Genomic DNA, 16718 nt, shown 5'->3' on the forward strand with positions numbered 1-16718 from the left:
AGGATGGTGGACACTCTAAATGCAGCACGATCTTTATCGGACAAGTTGACCACCATTTTCTAGTTAACTTTATTAAACGAATCTCAAAAAATGAAATAGGTATGTACGAAGAGTCATAGTGACGTCATATCGACATTTTCAGGATGGTGGACACTCCAAACGCAGCACGATCTTTATCGGACAAGTTGACCACCATTCTCTAGTTAACTTTATTAAACGAATCTCAAAAGATGAAACGTGTATGTACGAAGAGCCATAGTGACGTCATATCGACAATTTCAGGAGTCAAGCATTAAAAAACGCAGCGGCACCAAAATTTGCGCATTCGAAAAGTTTGTCGGACTCATCGTAAGGAAGGCACTCACAAAGTCTTAAATGTATATGTATCAAAAAAAAATTTGTTCGCCGGCCTGGGGACTAAATGTACTTTGTTCACCCATCTGCTCTGCTCCGTCTCATGAAACCGTATCTTAAATGGTGCTACAGTAAATTTTGACATTATTGGTAGTGTCGAGTGTCAATGTCAAACAGTCAAATTGACATTATTTCTTTCTAATCGTGGGATTGTCCTCTCATTACAACGGCTCTTTGCCCTCAAAATTATTCAGGGATTCCGCACTGTGAACACCCCCACAGCAATCTCGCTTGCCAACCTTACTCCTCTTCCCTCGAAAATTCTTGCAATAGCTGATTGCGAACGCACCAAACTCAACGGCTTCTCTTCTTTTCTACCCTCCGACATCCCACTGGAAACCCCCACCCACCCAACTTACTTCCTTCACCCCTCTCTCAGGAATGGCATTAAATTCAAAGAGTTAAAATCAGTGGAAGAAATTGCTGCAGTGTGTGGTCCCGACACAACCCAAGTATACACCGACGGCAGCAAGCACAACGACAGGGTAGGTGCTGCTGTCGTTATTATACAAAACAATAGCGTCAGATATATTAAAAAACTGAAACTCCACGAGTGCTGTTCGGTGTTCCAGGCCGAAATGCTTGCAATACTGCATGCCTGCAAGCTGCTTTTAGACCGAAGATCCTCTCCTGCCACAGTCCTTTCAGACTGCAAGTCCGCCCTTACAGAACTGGCAAACCCCTATAGCTCGAACCATTTTGCTACGCAAGTCCACAATCTCCTCTTAGATGCTGAGTCTGCTGGCCTCAGTATATCGTTCGCTTGGATTAAATCCCATATCGGGATTCCAGGCAACGAACTGGCTGATTCCGCCGCTAAATCTGCTGCCAATCTTCACCGCTCCTGTGACTATGCATCGATCCCAATCAGTTACGTTAAATATAAGAATAATCTCCTCTGCCGCCAGGCAGCCTCTGATCTCTATGACACAGCAACTCACATCAAAACTCTTATCCCCAGCTATGAGCAGCTCCAAATATATTTAGCGTCAGTCAAACCAAACTTCGCGATCACGCAATATTTATCCAACCACGGCTACCACAAATCTTATCTTCACCGCTTCCACATCACCCCCGATAATCTGTGTCCATGTGACGGGATTAGCATTCAGACCTGGAAACACCTGACTCAGGAATGTCTTCGCTTTTCTTCCACTCGGAATGACCACTTGATTGTGGCGGATGGTTCGAGCCCCTATGACATAACCCAGCTGACGCCAGAAGCTATGGACACCATGCACAATCTCATTTTTCAGATTGTCGGGCAGCTCAAGCGGTTTAACAACAACTAGCCCATTTGTAACCGCCGATTACCATACCATCATCCCACCATTTCCCAACATTACATCATCCCATCATTTCTTTACCATATCCCTTAAATTTAGTTTTATATTTTATTTATTATGTATGTATATATTATATAATTGATAAAACAAATCCCTCCTCAAACTACCCACAATATCTAAAACCCCTCCACAATACCTCCCCAACCCAAAACCAGTCAGGAGAAAGGCGCAGACATACCATAAGTGTTACCCTTTCTCCCCAACGTAAATATTAAAAAAAAAAAATCGTGGGATTGTTGTTTTCGTTACATTTCAGCCGATGTAAATATTTACATTTCACTTTGACTAATATGACGAAATGTAGTGCACATAAGTGTAAAAATGTTGGAGTACACACCTTCCCTAAAGATGAGAAACGAAGGAAACAGTGGGAAGCGGCTTTACGTATAAAAGACTTTAAAGCAGGTAAAACTGCGCGTTTGTGTTCCGCGCATTTCACTGAAGAGGATTACTTTGGGCAAAGCAGATATACGAGTAAGTTAACGAGATGAGTCTATTTACCACAGTTTATTTACCATTACAAATAAATATTTCTGATTTCATTCCACCACCTCGTTCTCAAGAACTACACAACTGTATGTAGCTTTACATTGGTCACAAAACAATCCCATTCAACCTTATAATGATACTTGTTTTAATTAATCTTGCTCATGAATCTATTTTAATATTTTTTTCCATAATTTTCAGACTACAAACCACTGGCAAAGTTTTTAAAAAAGACAGCAGTGCCTACAGTCTTCAACTTTAATAAGACAAAAAATGAAAGTCGATTGCAGTTAAGAAGCCAAAAGAATCTTCCAGAAGAGTCGGCAGAAAGTGACCCACTAGCATTACCTAGCAATAGTATAGAACTTGAAAGAAATAATTTGGTGGAAATTAAATGTGAAAAAGAAGCAACTACTAGAAACAGTAGGAAAATACGGCCAACTCGAGAATATGTTTCAGTCTCCACTCAAATTGATCATAGACTTGTCTATGGATCTATAGCTAGGTATAGAAATAATGATGCCTTTATAAAATTCTCTACAGGTTTTGAGTCATATAAAAAGTTTTATTTAGTCTACTCAACTCTCAGCCCGATGGTGCATAAAATTACTTATGAAAATAATTTAGTTAGTCTAAGTACGGAGGACCAGTTTTTCATGACTATGATGAAGTTATGGCAAAACAAATGCAATTATGAACTCAGTATGTTTTATGATATCAGTGAAAGCACTGTGTCTATTATATTTCAAACTTGGGTGAACTTTATTTATAAGAATTGGGGTAAAATAGATGTTTGGCCCAAAGATGAAATGGCTATTTATTATTTGCCAAAAATATTTAAACACTTTCATTTGAATATTGAAGTTATGTCAGGTGGTACACAAATTAAAGTGGAAAAGAACTCAAAAACTGATGAAAAAATAAGTAGCCACAAAGATGTTAATACATCAAGAATTATAGTTGGGGAAATACTTGGTTTAATATCAGGACAATCAAGTGAACAGAATGATCTAGTTACCAAGTCCAAAACTGGAAATCTAGATGACACAGTATTGCCAGACAAAAATATGCTAATAAATACAAGTGAACATATTGAAAGAATAATAGAAATAAGTAAAACTTTTAAAATTTTACAACATGCCTTGAACCCTGACTTAGTTCCAATAGCAAGTAAAATATTTTTTGTATGTTTTATGTGTTGCTATTTTAGAGAAGGTAATATAAGGGAGGAAGATCAATAAAACAATTGTTGATTCATTTGTATTTTTTATTACACTATATATTCCCAAAAATACATAAATGCATGTCTTTTTCAGTATAGAGTCAGCAAAAAAACTTCATTATCACAAAAAGTGATGTGGACATTATTTATTTACCTACCTACTTAATTTACAATCGCTAACTGTATGTATGTTTTTACATTCTGATTACGATTTAAATACGATCCGAGAAAAATCAAGAGCAAGCAAATCAAGATACTCCTAACGAATGGCCATGTACAGAGCAGTCGCACATTGTGGCCAGTAGACCAAGGGTGTACACTGTATAATTCCATATATTTTCAAGAAAAAAAGTATTTTAAGACAATCTGGAATCGTAACGATTTTGTTTCATAACCCTAACTTGCCTACAATATATCTAGATGGAATCAGACAGAGTAATCTTGTACCGTGTCGCTCAAATGTCAGCCGCGAGCCCAATCACAAGAAACATTTGTAATGTTTCTTGTGATTGGGCTCGACAAATAATGTCTCACAAGTTTGTCCAAGGCGGGAAAGCTTTTAAGAAAATTGTTACTATGCAGGAATTGTGTTTTTTTAGCATTTTTGCTCAATTTACTTAACACTCTTTGAATTCAAAAGCGTAAAAATTCAAAACCCACTCAAAAACGCTTATGAAATTGAAATCAGGGGCCCGATTCTCCTAAGTTAATAATGTCAAAATCGAATCGCAATATGATCGGAATAGCAGTTTTAACCATATCGGGCATTCTGCTAATATTAAAAGACCAATCGTATTCGATTGACATTAGATTGGTGTGCGATTGGTCTGCTATTTTGCTGATTTTGGTCTATACGGTAGTTTGCTGTACAATCATTTTGCAATCGTAAATCATTTGCAGATAAAATGATTCATTATTGAATGACAGAAAAGGTTTAAACGTCTATTTCAAAGAAAAAATAGCGGAATGCCACATACGATTCAATCGTAATCGAGTCGGGATTGGATCTCAGTCGAATCGAGTCGAACGTGAATCGTATGCCGCTTAAGTAAAATTAGGAGAATCGGGCCCCAGGCTGATAAATCAGCATTTTTCGAATATCAAAAAAAAGCCAGCCCCCAGAACCCATCATGTATGTCATGTATGATGGGTTCTGGGGGCTGGCTTGGCTGGGGCCATGCATTCTATTAATATAATTCCTTTATTTTTTTAGTGGAAGAAGTGTTGCAAGAAACTCCCCAGCAATACATTTAATTTAACTATGTAGGTAATGCAATTGTAGGTTTCAAATAAGGTTCTATTAGAGCGTTAATCGAAGAAGTTACCTACTAGACAAAAAGACTGTTTGACAGCCAAGTGAAAAAGAACAGTATGCTATGCCCTACAAAAACTAAAAAAGACAAGGAAAAGGTCGGCGGTTTCTCAATAAGAGTTAAATTAAAACGCTGCTTGTCTACACAATATTGCGCGCATTGTCTGTTCCAAAGGAAATTAATTTCCCAAAAGAAGGATCACAAAATGGCTTCTAGAGTTTTACGGAAAAATATTGTGATTGGATTCGGCGCAGTAGGTAACATTATTTTTTTTTTAAATTTAAAAATAAAAATTTAAAAACGTTAAAAATAAATAGGTATTCACCCACAAAACTATTTATTTTTTCATTTATAGTTGCAACTAAACGCGGTGCGTAGCAAGCAGGACTTGGTAAAGTAAACAAAAAAGAAGGTAAAATAAAAGATGAAATATTGCAACGGTGCTCAAGTAGTGTCTCCGGCGTTTCATTCTATCGCATTACGTTTATTTTTCTTTGTTGCGTCTTATGAATTGCTCGGAAATATAATCTGCTTTCTACGTTGCGGAAACTTGAGAACTTACCTACTTATCTTAGCTAGGTACTATATTCTTATTTCTAGACTAGACCTTTATTTTAAACGTTGGGAAGGTATTTATATCCTACGGAGGTCATTTCATCAGCGTCCCGGAGACACTTACTTCTCCAATCACCAAAATAAAAATTAACCGATGTCCGTCTCCCGATATTACCTATCCCTATGTAGGTATGCCCATCGTAATCGGTTCAGCCGGTTTAACTTGATTGTGTCACCTACCTAAAATATTTAAAGAAAAGAATATTAGTAAGAATAGTGTTACAATACGTAATTTAAGTAATTATTGTTCATACATAGATGCTGAAAAACAATACACGATTGAAAGCACAAATTAAATTGAATCACATAGGGTTGTACTTATACTTAAATAAGTGGTAGGGACTATGATGTTACGCGTAGGTATGTAAGAACTGGTTCAACATACCTAAGACAAGGCGGAGAGAAAAACCTTTGCTTAGCGAAAAGTACTAAGGGATACCTAAGTAGGTATTATGTAAGGTAGGTATTATGTAAACTAGGGTAAGTACCTATTCTTAAAAATAAAATACCATCAATAGTCATCAATTAGCATAGCTACATACTACAATTTAAACACACTGAGTAAGTATTTTCATTATTTATGATTTCAGGAGTAAAGATATTTAATTTATACTTTTTTGCCAACCCTATCGGCCATATGCGAGCGTGTGTCAATTTCCCCTTGAGATTGAAATTAAAGATTTTCTTTTTGATTCCATTACTTTATTCTCTGGCGTGTGACACGAGTGCGAGCGCAGGGAAGTGTGTTTCAATTAATTAAAATGGAATGGAAATTGCATAAGTGTAGGTCCGTAGCTACACCGTAAAAATTAAATTAGACGCTAGCTAGGTAACTATTTAACGAATAATCATGATCGTGTATTCCTATTATGGTAATGGATCGATTGCGCAATGCAAAGTTTTTCACAACTTCATTATATCGCCCCCATAATAAAGGTATATAACTCACTAGGCTCACTAGGATTTTTTCTCCAGATTTGGGCTTAAATGCCTAAAATGACTGAGCTATTAGAGAGAGCCTAAAATATTGGAAAAATGGCCGGTATATATGTCAATGAATGGCCGATATTAGACCACACCACTCTACCCTCAGGCGTAGCCGTAGCTATAGCGAAAGCCGCAGAGGTAACGTTACGTAAACTGTAGTTACAGTAAGAATTATATCGTAAAGTATTTCGAATTCATCTTCTTTAATTTTCGGTGCGATTTTCGTTCTCGAGTTACTGCTATTTTGGTGCTTACATTTTCATAGACCACAGGTATGAGTTTCCTTACCTCTACCCTCGTTAGGGAATTCTTTTGACATATGGCTTATTGACATTTGGAGGTTTCTGTCATACAATGTCGGTGTCATGGTGGGGTGTACGGTAAATAAATAGATTTTCATTTACCATTATATCAGTATTTCTGTAAGTACGCAATAATTCTAGTAAATTATGCGTTTGTTACGTTCACTAAATTGTATGAAAAGTTTTCTTCATCACACACATTGCGATACACAGTTATTGGCTATTTATGAGTTTGAATAAAAGAATTCCCATCGTCGCTGGTTTATCTCTGTTATAGGTGTTTATTTTGTATGAAAACTGCGAATTTCAAGCCTCAAATTATTTCCAAATAAGTGTCATGAACAAGTTTGACAAGATTCTTTAATTTAAAGTGTTAATTATTCTTTAATGAGTTACCAAAACTAGCTGCGCAGAAATGGATCAAACAATAAAATTGGAGCCTTTAGACCCGGAGCATACTAGTCCTGACTTCATACCGTTGCCTAGCTCGCCATCTCCAATAGCCATAAAGTCCGAACCAGGCACAGTTGAGAAAAATGTTCAGAAGAGAATTAAAATAGAACCTGATGATGGGAATAGTAAAAAGCCGCGAATAAGCACTCCAGAGCCTTCTGTTGTTAGTGTACAAGATGACGATGGTGTAGTTATAAGTGATAGCGAGGAGTACTACCTTACAGTTTTCAATTTGCCTGGAAATTGGTCCTATGTGCATATCAAGAATTATTTGGACAAAGAGGTGAGTTGATATTCTACTTCTACTTACATCACACCTTAACATAGCAAGCAATTTATTGTATCATCATTTGTTTAACGTTTTCCCAACTATGCTGGGGTTGGCTTTCAGTCTGACTTGACACAGCTGGGTACCAGTGTTTTACAAGGACCAACTGCCTATCTGACCTAAACCAGTTATCAACTACTGACTGCCCTTAACAACTGCCAAAGATGTTCAGTTCAAATGATATAATGTTAAAAGTTCTTTTAATTAAATATACATTTCTTTGTTTCAGTGTGGTCATGTGGATGAAATGGAGATGTTACTCAGACATAACTCCCAGCCGTCTGCCATAAGGCTCACTTTCCAAAGTCGGGAGAGATGTTTACATGCCTACAAGATGTTGCAGGATAAAGTTGTGGAAAATAACAAGATTGAAGTTAAAATGAGCGGTATGTGTATAACAATGTAATAAAGCTGAGCGGTTGTTGGTTCGAACATGTTAATCTTTGGAATTAATAGTCTGATCTAAAAGTAATATTTCATTATACCTCTTTTTTAAGAACTGGCTTCCGCCTGCGGTTTCGGCCGCATGGTGTATTGATAAAAAAGTAGTTTTTGTGTGAAAGCGTAGCAAACAAATGAGAAAGTCCATTTATAATGTTATAAGTAGGATAGCTATTGGCTACTGTAGCTAAGTACTTTCCATAGTTTTCAGTTCTTTTGTTGTGTTACAGATTCTTATGCAGCATTTTCTACTGATGTTACTGGATCAACTTCAGCACCTGAACAAAGTGAAGTTGCACCAAGGAGGTGAGAACAATATTTCTGTCTGGCAAACATACAAAAAAAGAATAGACATGTATTTACATGTAGTTAAGTTTGCAGTTAGTTGAAATGTTTATGTTTTTGTAAAACCTTAGCTTTCTCAATTATTTTAATTGGCGACAATAATGAACTTGTTTTTTTTCTTGTTATATTATCTGCTAGGCCCTGGCGACCAGACCTAGATTGTTGGGATACAGATCCAGAAGGTGTATATGGATTGAGACCACAATTTCTGAAATCTTTAAACATTACACCACCTTTGAATAAAATGGTTCATGTAACAAATGTAAGTAAAATTATTGTTTTGATTGTTTCCGATACTTAAGACTTTTTTACCTGACTGCCAAGATGTGTAATTTCGAAAATCTTCTAACTTGAGAAAATAGGATAAATAGCGACTCGCCCCGGCTTCGCACGGGATACAAGTATTTCCCCACTATTTAATGCATTTTATTATACGTATAAACCTCCCTCTTTAATCACTCTTATCTATTTAAAAAAAGCAGGAATGAAAATCGGTTGCATAGTTTTGAAGATTTAAGCGTACAACGGGACATGGGGACGGAAAAAGCGACTTTGTTTCATACTATGTAGTGATTAGGGCTTTCAAATACCGGATTTTTTCAATTCCGGTATCAATACCGGTATTAAAAATTTCAATACCGTGATCACGTGATCACGGTATTGTCGGTCATGCTAATATTGCAATATTCCAGATAGCTCCTTTATACGTCTTCGAAGTGCTTTTGCAAGATTTTGACTTAAGTCATTGCTTGCAAGCTTGACCATCTAACTTCGTCAACATAAATTTTAGATCAATATCCGCTTTTAGTAAATTGGCATCCCGTTTTCAAATTTTTAATACAGTTACTTTGACTACAGAAAGGCTGTTGTAAATATTTTTTAATATTGTCAAATCGAATTCGTCTAATTTGAAATCGGGGTTTAATTTTAGATCGAATAAAACTTTTAAAACAATCCTTTAGTTTAAAAAGCGTCCAATCATAGCCCCGACACTATGACTAAAAATGAGATTGACTTCATCATGACGAACAAGAAGCACATAGTCAGAGACGTCTCCGTGATCAACAGGTTTAATACCGGGAGCGATCACCGACTTGTCCGAGGCTCTCTGAATATCAACTTCAAGGCCGAACGTTTTCGTCTGATGAAGGCTTGTCTCCGACCAACACTGCTCCAAACCATTTCAGGATCTGAAACTTTCCAGTCAAATTTGCCGCCGTGGAAACCACAACAGACGTTGGAAACGACACCAGAACCACGAATATGTGGTTCAGATCCTCAGGGAGGAAGGGTCGATATTCTGTAACAAGCAGCGTAAGGGCAAGAAATCAAAGCTTTCGGAAGAGACATTGGGACTTATGAAGAAACGACGTGAAAACCCGCCTGTCACTTCGTCAGCTAAGCGGGCTCTAAACCAAGAGATCAACAAGCACGTACGACGCGACCTCCGGTGCTCCAATACTCTTGACATTGAAAGAGCAATTGAGCTGAATCGGGGGTCAAAGATGTTCGTACAATCTCTTGGAAGAAGCCACTTGACGAAGCTGACCACAACAAGTGGAGAAGTCATTTCTTCGGTGCCGGCAGTCCTTTCGGAAGTGGAAAACTTCTATGGCCGGTTATACGCATCGCATGCATCTCGACCTGATCCCGGAAATGAGGATTCTAGAGCTACTGGGGGAGCTCCAGAAGCTTTTTAACGCCGTCCTGTTTGAAGGGAGAACTCCAGAGGCGTGGAGTAGGAGTTTGTTGTCGTCCTGTTCTTCAAAAAGGGAGACAAAACCCTGCTGAAGAACTATCGACTCATTTCCCTCCTAAGTCACGTATATAAGCTGTTCTCAAGAGTGATCACGAACCGACTTGCGCGAATACTCGACTAATTCCAACCACCGGAGCAGGCTGGGTTTTGGAGCGGATACGGCACCATATACCACATCCACACAGTGCGGCAGATTATACAGAAGACAGGAAGAGTATAATCAGCCCCTGTGTCTAGCATTTGTGGACTATGAGAAGGCCTTTGACTCGATTGATATATGGTCTGTTCTGTCTGGAGTCCCTGTAGCGTTGCCAAGTAGATTGGCGGAAAAAGGCTCGGAGGATGACGATGACATCTTACGAGTACGTAGTTATTTATCTTATTTAATACAACTTCCTGCTACTTATTACAACAAACCACAATAATTAAAATTATAAAAAGATTGTAATACCGTAATCACGGTATTGGCTCGTCAATACCGGTATTGAAAAAAGACCAAAATATATCCGTGATCACGGTATTACGGGATCCCGTAATACCGGTATTGAAAGCCCTAGTAGTGATGCCATGTTAATAATTTTGTAAACAGTTTAGATGTGACAAAAATGAATTGAAAGAAGTGATGCAGCTTGCTGGCGAAGTTCTCATGTGTTGTGTGGTGAGCGCAACGCAAAGATATGCTAAAGTAATGTACAGCCATCCTTTGGAAGCCGTTCAGGTATGCAACATTAAATTTTATTTAAGCATGTATTCCTTATCATATATTTCTTCGTTCAGAAGTTTCACCTGCATGCTGTGAGAACTACACCTCGCATCCAAATAAAAAGTTATCTATAGGCTGTTTCGATAAAGGTCTATTTAATACTGCAAGATTTTTTTAAGATGGTCCAGTATTTCCTGAGATAAGAGCTTTTTAACAGAAAAACAAACTTTTCAGTTTTATCATGTTAGGCATTCAGTCATTTTTAACTATTTTTTTTTCAGGCCATTTCAATGTTGAATGGGCAAATGTACTACGGAAATCCTCTTAAAATCGTAATGGACAAAAACTTAGGAGATAACATTATTCTGCCCAAAGGTTTGGCCAACATTGGCGCAGGTTTAGGTGTCCAAGGTAGACCAATACGAAACATAGTACATGAGTACCAGAGATTTATTAAAAAACAGAGTAACTTATTAAGTCCTGTAGTATTTTCTGAAATTGATTTCAGTAACAATAACATTGTAAGAGAAGATAATTCTGAAGAAATTCAAGAGAAAATAAACGACTTTTTAAAGACAAGTTTAGGGTCTAATAACGCTAATTCAATTAATTTGAGAACTAAAAATATTGAGGATTTATTAAGTCAAGACTCTAATTCTAAGGATGGTAGTGATAGGAGCACTCCTGAAAGTTTGGGCTCTAAACCTATTGATGCTACAAAAAAGACTTGTATAGGAACTCCCTCTCCTAATGATTCCTTTCCTAAAAATGGTTCTACAAGACAAATTCCACCTCATATATCAACGCCTGCAGTTGGCTCAGCACCTCACAATCCTTTAGTCAGATTTGGGGGCTACAGACCCCCAAACATACTTAACCCTCCTGTCCCATTGCATAACCCTTTGCCTGGTCCCAGCGAGCGATATTACAGGCCTGGTAACCCTGGTCAAGTGCTCGAGCCTCCCAGGAACTTTGGGCCTAGGCCTTATATGCCGATGCAACGAGTTCCTCCTTTTCATTCTCAAGTTATGCCAGGCCCTTTCCGTCCTGCGCCCAGGCCTCAGGGCCCGCCGTCGAATTTCAGTACGCCTAGGCCAAATCCAAATCCTGGGAATCGAGTGACTGTTAAGTTTACAAATGTGAGTATAAAAGTTAATATTTAATGCTATTTTAATTTTCCTTTTTGTAATTAATGACAATATTGACTCATGGCAATTGTCTATATTAGAATGATAGGCCACTGTTACCGAAGGCAGTTTTTTTAAAAACAATTTTGAAGTAAGTAATATCAATAAGGATTAAAGAAAAACTGACCTGTAGCACTTTACCAAGCCATGAGAGAGGACTTTTGACAATTTGATAACGATGGCATTCCGTTCTTTACAAAATTGTTTGTGAACATTTTCAGCTGCCCCCATCTACGACATTTCCTCTTCTCTGTGAGCGGCTGACTCAATGTGGTCAAGTGATGTCGGTCCAACTGACCACCCCGGGATGTGCTATCGCCACTTTTGGCCATCCATCACATGCTGACAGATGTATACGTATCCTTTTATTATGAAAATCAAAAGAAGAAGAATCAACGTGTATATTCGATCATGATACTACTAATAAAAATACCTACTCATCCTCCGAGCCTTTTTCCAACTATGTTGGGATCGGCTTCCAGTCTAAACGGATTCAGCTGAGTACCAGTGCTTTACAAGAAGCGACTGCCTATCTGACCTCCTCAACCCAGTTACCCGGGCAACCTAATACCCCTTGGATAGACTGGTGGCAGACTTACTGGCTTCTGACAACCCGTAACGACTGTCAAGGATGTTCAATGACAGCCAATAAAAATACCTACTGTTGTACATTAATTATTTCGTCAAAATCGGTGAAAAAAAAAAACTGCTGCACTTGTTTGTTGTGTTTGTCTTAGTGTCTCTATTTTATTTTAATTTTCTTAATACAAATAATCAGAAACATTTAACGGTATGAACATCGAAGGATACATAATGGAAGTTAATTTTCTGTAAATTGGGTAAGTATGAAATTTATTTGCCAGTGACGAGGTATTTGAAGCTGGCTGCTCTCTAAAATATAACATTTAGCATTCTAGTGCATTTTAGATTAATTAATTTATTAGGGAAGGTGTATTAAAGTATTTGAAAACCATAATCCATCTGCGACATTTTTCATATATCATTTAGTTAAAATTTAACATGCATAGCGAAAATCATTTTATGTTAGTATTTTTACTGCAACATATACTTTCTAAAAGTCTACTACTTACTTAAAGTTTTGTCATTTAGTAATAAGTTAGTTAGCATGATCAAAGGTCCATTTGCTTGTTCAATAAAAATATGTTTAATCATTTAAAAATAACCATTAATATTACATTGTTCTGTAACCTAGATTATTAAATAGATACTAAACAATATTCTTTAACTAGTGGGTTAATTATGTTGTTTAATTTTTCAAAGTCAAAGTCAAATCATTTATTTCATTTAGGCCTTTACAAGCATTTATATAAATAAGTTTGACTCTAGTTTTAGTTAGATTAAACAACGCTGTCTAGTGTTTCATTGAGCTTTTGACTAAAAGTCTGATATCAAACTCTTGGGTTCGAATCCCGGATCGTGAGCGTTTTTTTATAAATGAGCTTAAGATTTATTTATCCTACTTTAGGCTACCAGTATGGCGAATGTAAATTAAATATAATTATTAGTTTTTAAGATGTCAATCAGATGATAACATTTGGTAGGAACTAAATAATTTGCTTTGATTTACAACTAGGTACTAAGTAACTCTTGTAATAAATAATAATTAATAACCTTGATCATTTATCTTAATACCATGAAAATTGTTTTCTTGGTTATCCCATTCTTAGCAATTAAGAAACGTATTTATAATTTCAAGTAAAACATTAATTTTAAGGCTAATAATTTTAAGTTTTAATTTTAGTTAAAAATATTTTTGCTGGCAACATAATGCTAGAAATATACCTAACCTGTTAGTTATATTTATTTCCAATTTTATTCTATTAAGGCCAAATATTAACATTAATATAATTAATGTATATCTACATTTGTATTCTGTATGTAGATTTAAGTTTAAAATAAGGTAGTTCTAGTTTAGTGTAGCCAGTTAAAAATAATGACACATGTTAATCACTTAGAATTAAGTTTTACTTTAAGTAAACACTTATATTACAAGTAGGTAGCTACTTAGAGCAAATAAATACATGATATTGTCATTAGCTGTTTTATTTAATTCGAACTACCTACCTACAAAAAGGAATAAACATATTTTGATTGTTGCCATTGTTCTAAATATAGGCATGAATCGTGTCTGACGAGCCAGATAGGTACATTTTATCGGTAGAATCAAGTATATTGAAAGTTTCTAGATACTCCTAGCATAGAACAACTGATTGAATGGCTCATTCAAGACTTCAATACAGCCTCTGACAGCTATGGGATTGTTCAAAAGAATTACCGCGACCCTGTTACACAAAAGGCTTCAGTAGGAACATGGTGGGGTTTTAGTCGGAAAAAGTCTGACACTCCCTCTCGCTGCATCCGCAGCGGGAGGGGTTTTTCGATGATTTCCTAAAATAAAGGAACTCTTACTTAACTACTTCACTGTCCACGATGCCTTTTACATTATGACTCATGGGACAGGGTAGTTATGATCTAAGTCCCGTTGAATATTAAAATTAATCATTATCATCTTCCTGCCCTTATCCCAATTTTATTTGGGGTCGGCGCAACATGTTTTCTCCTTCCATACTTTTCTATTCATAATATATTCGCACCTTAACATACTGCAATTTGTTAGAAAAAAAAAACTTAATATTAATTGAATAGAAACCTATGAATACAAGAGACTTACGTATACAAGAGAAAACCCACAACCAACCCGAGAAGTTATTCACATTCACATCACACTCCGTAATCAATGGGCGTTAAATTGATTTGTGCATATTGCACCGCGATTCTACCGCCCCATTATAATTGACGGCAAATAGCTCAACTAATTAGGTTTGCTGTGCACTGAATTACACTTAATAACCTGTATGCTGTGGAACGGAATTTATAGGCTGCGTTCCTTTTCAAGCTCTATGTATTGTGGTTTGGTTAGGACTTAGAACTGTTTCTATACTCTGTCGAATGCAGCGATAATTTTGGCTTTTAAACAAAATGTTTGTGTGTAAAAGCTTTGTGGCAAAGTTTACTTATATACTAGCTTTTCAGCGGTTTCACCTGCTTCCCGAAGAAACATACAAACAATAGAATCTTTCCTCTTTATAATATTTGCATAAATAAATATTAGTATCGTTGTCCCTGGTGAGAACATACAACGTACTCTTGGAGATACCTATGAAGGTGGTACGGTAAAGGTGGTAAGGCATGGTGCAGTATTGGAAGTTCATACACGTATTAAACTGGATTTTATTAACAACATTGTAAGCACTGGACAATATGTCCGCCATATGCAAAACTGGGGCCCGATACCACAGGCTGTTAAACATTCCTTATTTAAATAAAGTCGACGCGTTCCAAAAACATTTTGACGTCACCAACGGATAAAGGGTTTTCGACAACGTATAAACTCCTTGTTTTACATATTAATGCACATGCAAAAATACTGAGAATACATGAATAGTAATTTAACGTCAATCATGTATTTATTTTGAGGAATATCGCTGTATTGAGGAAGTTCGTGGTTAAGGGAAAAATTTTGATTGTTCTACAGAACAGTTTTCCTCCTTTTTTGTATAAAAATAAAAGGCTTAATACAAAATAATTGGGATTTAGGAAAATTACGTTTAGAAACAGTACAATGTCTCGCTAATAGCGGATTGTTGGAATATGGGCACTCAGGAGAGGAAAAATAAAATGTGTTTTTAGATCGACAGTTCAATTTAATATAATAAAATATAGTCTGACATTTAGTTCAATTCATAGTTAAAAAGAAACATAAAAAGAGGACATAAATTAAAAATAAATCATACTTCTTGGTGTAGATTTTTTGCTACACTCCAACAGTCCCCCTCAAAAAATCAATTACACAATATTAAATCAACATAAATTGTTTACTAATACAAACTAAACATTTTAATTAACTATTCATCAATTACCATTTTAGATCAAATTTAAATTCTGTCTTAAATCAATAAACTTCTTCGATGGTACCACTTTGGTAAAAAGATCAGCTAGCTGGTTTCCTGTTGAAATAAATTCCAGCTTTATTATTTTGCTTGCAATTTGTTCCCTAACAAAATGGTATTTAAAATCTATATGTTTAGATCTTTTGTGATTTGTTGGGTTATTGGCAATGGCAATACAACTATTGTTATCTTTGAAAATAGAAATAGGTTCTTCTAATGAAATGGAAATGCTATTTAGCAAAGATTTGAACCAGACTGCTTCTCTTACAGCCTCAAACAAAGCCATGTATTCAGCTTCTGTTGAAGAGACGGCAACAGTGTTTTGTTTTCGCGTATTCCACGAAATTACACAATTATCAAACACTTTGAATAAATAGCCCGTTGTGCTTTTTCGGTCTATTTCATCGCCTCCCCAGTCAGAATCTGCGTATGCAGTAATCAAGTGTTTGTAATTACATTTATGATATGTCAATTTCATATGAATTGTACTTTTGATATATCTCAAAAGATGTTTTAAACACTTCCACAACTCTTCATTATTCTTGGACTGATATCTACTCAATATACTAACAGGAGCACAAATGTCTGGTCTCGTACAACGCATCGCGTACATCAGACAGCCTATAACGCTTTTAAAAGGCGCATCAAAATTTGTATCAGAGTTTAGTGCTAAATAATTCAATTTACAAGGAAGAGGTAATTTAGATGGGTTACAGTCTTTCATTGAAAACTTATTTAAAACATTTTCTAAATATATAGATTGATCTAAAGTAATTTTGTCACATGATCTTTCTATTCTTATCCCAAGAAATAACTTAACTTCGTTTAAATCTGTCATCTCAAATT

At 36.2% G+C, this 16718-nt stretch overlaps 3 protein-coding genes across 3 annotated transcripts; all 3 read left to right on the forward strand.

The window, feature by feature from the left end:
- The first annotated feature begins 1993 nt into the window (after positions 1 to 1993).
- On the forward strand, positions 1994 to 3503 carry LOC110384221 (uncharacterized). The gene is made up of 2 exons (XM_021345414.3): positions 1994 to 2234; positions 2448 to 3503. The coding sequence occupies exons 1-2, from the start codon at positions 2051 to 2053 to the stop codon at positions 3485 to 3487; spliced, it is 1224 nt and encodes a 407-aa protein (XP_021201089.3). The 5' UTR covers positions 1994 to 2050; the 3' UTR covers positions 3488 to 3503.
- A 3249-nt stretch (positions 3504 to 6752) lies between these two features.
- On the forward strand, positions 6753 to 7872 carry LOC135118041 (uncharacterized). Its single transcript, XM_064038952.1, has 2 exons — positions 6753 to 7421; positions 7696 to 7872. The coding sequence occupies exons 1-2, from the start codon at positions 7101 to 7103 to the stop codon at positions 7870 to 7872; spliced, it is 498 nt and encodes a 165-aa protein (XP_063895022.1). The 5' UTR covers positions 6753 to 7100.
- A 255-nt stretch (positions 7873 to 8127) lies between these two features.
- LOC110384232 (uncharacterized) lies at positions 8128 to 13242 on the forward strand. The gene is made up of 6 exons (XM_049846242.2): positions 8128 to 8213; positions 8391 to 8514; positions 10601 to 10729; positions 10996 to 11853; positions 12123 to 12258; positions 12680 to 13242. The coding sequence occupies exons 2-6, from the start codon at positions 8497 to 8499 to the stop codon at positions 12733 to 12735; spliced, it is 1197 nt and encodes a 398-aa protein (XP_049702199.2). The 5' UTR covers positions 8128 to 8213; positions 8391 to 8496; the 3' UTR covers positions 12736 to 13242.
- Positions 13243 to 16718: the final 3476 nt, after the last annotated feature.

This window comes from Helicoverpa armigera, chromosome 17 (genome assembly GCF_030705265.1).
Source record: "Helicoverpa armigera isolate CAAS_96S chromosome 17, ASM3070526v1, whole genome shotgun sequence".
Lineage (NCBI taxonomy): Eukaryota > Metazoa > Arthropoda > Insecta > Lepidoptera > Noctuidae > Helicoverpa > Helicoverpa armigera.

Excerpts from the sequence above, each read along its gene's own strand:
- LOC110384221 (XM_021345414.3), top strand. The coding sequence starts at position 2,051 with ATGACGAAATGTAGTGCACATAAGTGTAAAAATGTTGGAGTACACACC. Across the intron at positions 2,235-2,447 it reads TGGGCAAAGCAGATATACGA|ACTACAAACCACTGGCAAAG; the intron begins GTAAGTTAACGA and ends CATAATTTTCAG.
- LOC135118041 (XM_064038952.1), top strand. The coding sequence starts at position 7,101 with ATGGATCAAACAATAAAATTGGAGCCTTTAGACCCGGAGCATACTAGT. Across the intron at positions 7,422-7,695 it reads AGAATTATTTGGACAAAGAG|TGTGGTCATGTGGATGAAAT; the intron begins GTGAGTTGATAT and ends TCTTTGTTTCAG.
- LOC110384232 (XM_049846242.2), top strand. Across the intron at positions 10,730-10,995 it reads ATCCTTTGGAAGCCGTTCAG|GCCATTTCAATGTTGAATGG; the intron begins GTATGCAACATT and ends TTTTTTTTTCAG. Across the intron at positions 11,854-12,122 it reads TGACTGTTAAGTTTACAAAT|CTGCCCCCATCTACGACATT; the intron begins GTGAGTATAAAA and ends GAACATTTTCAG.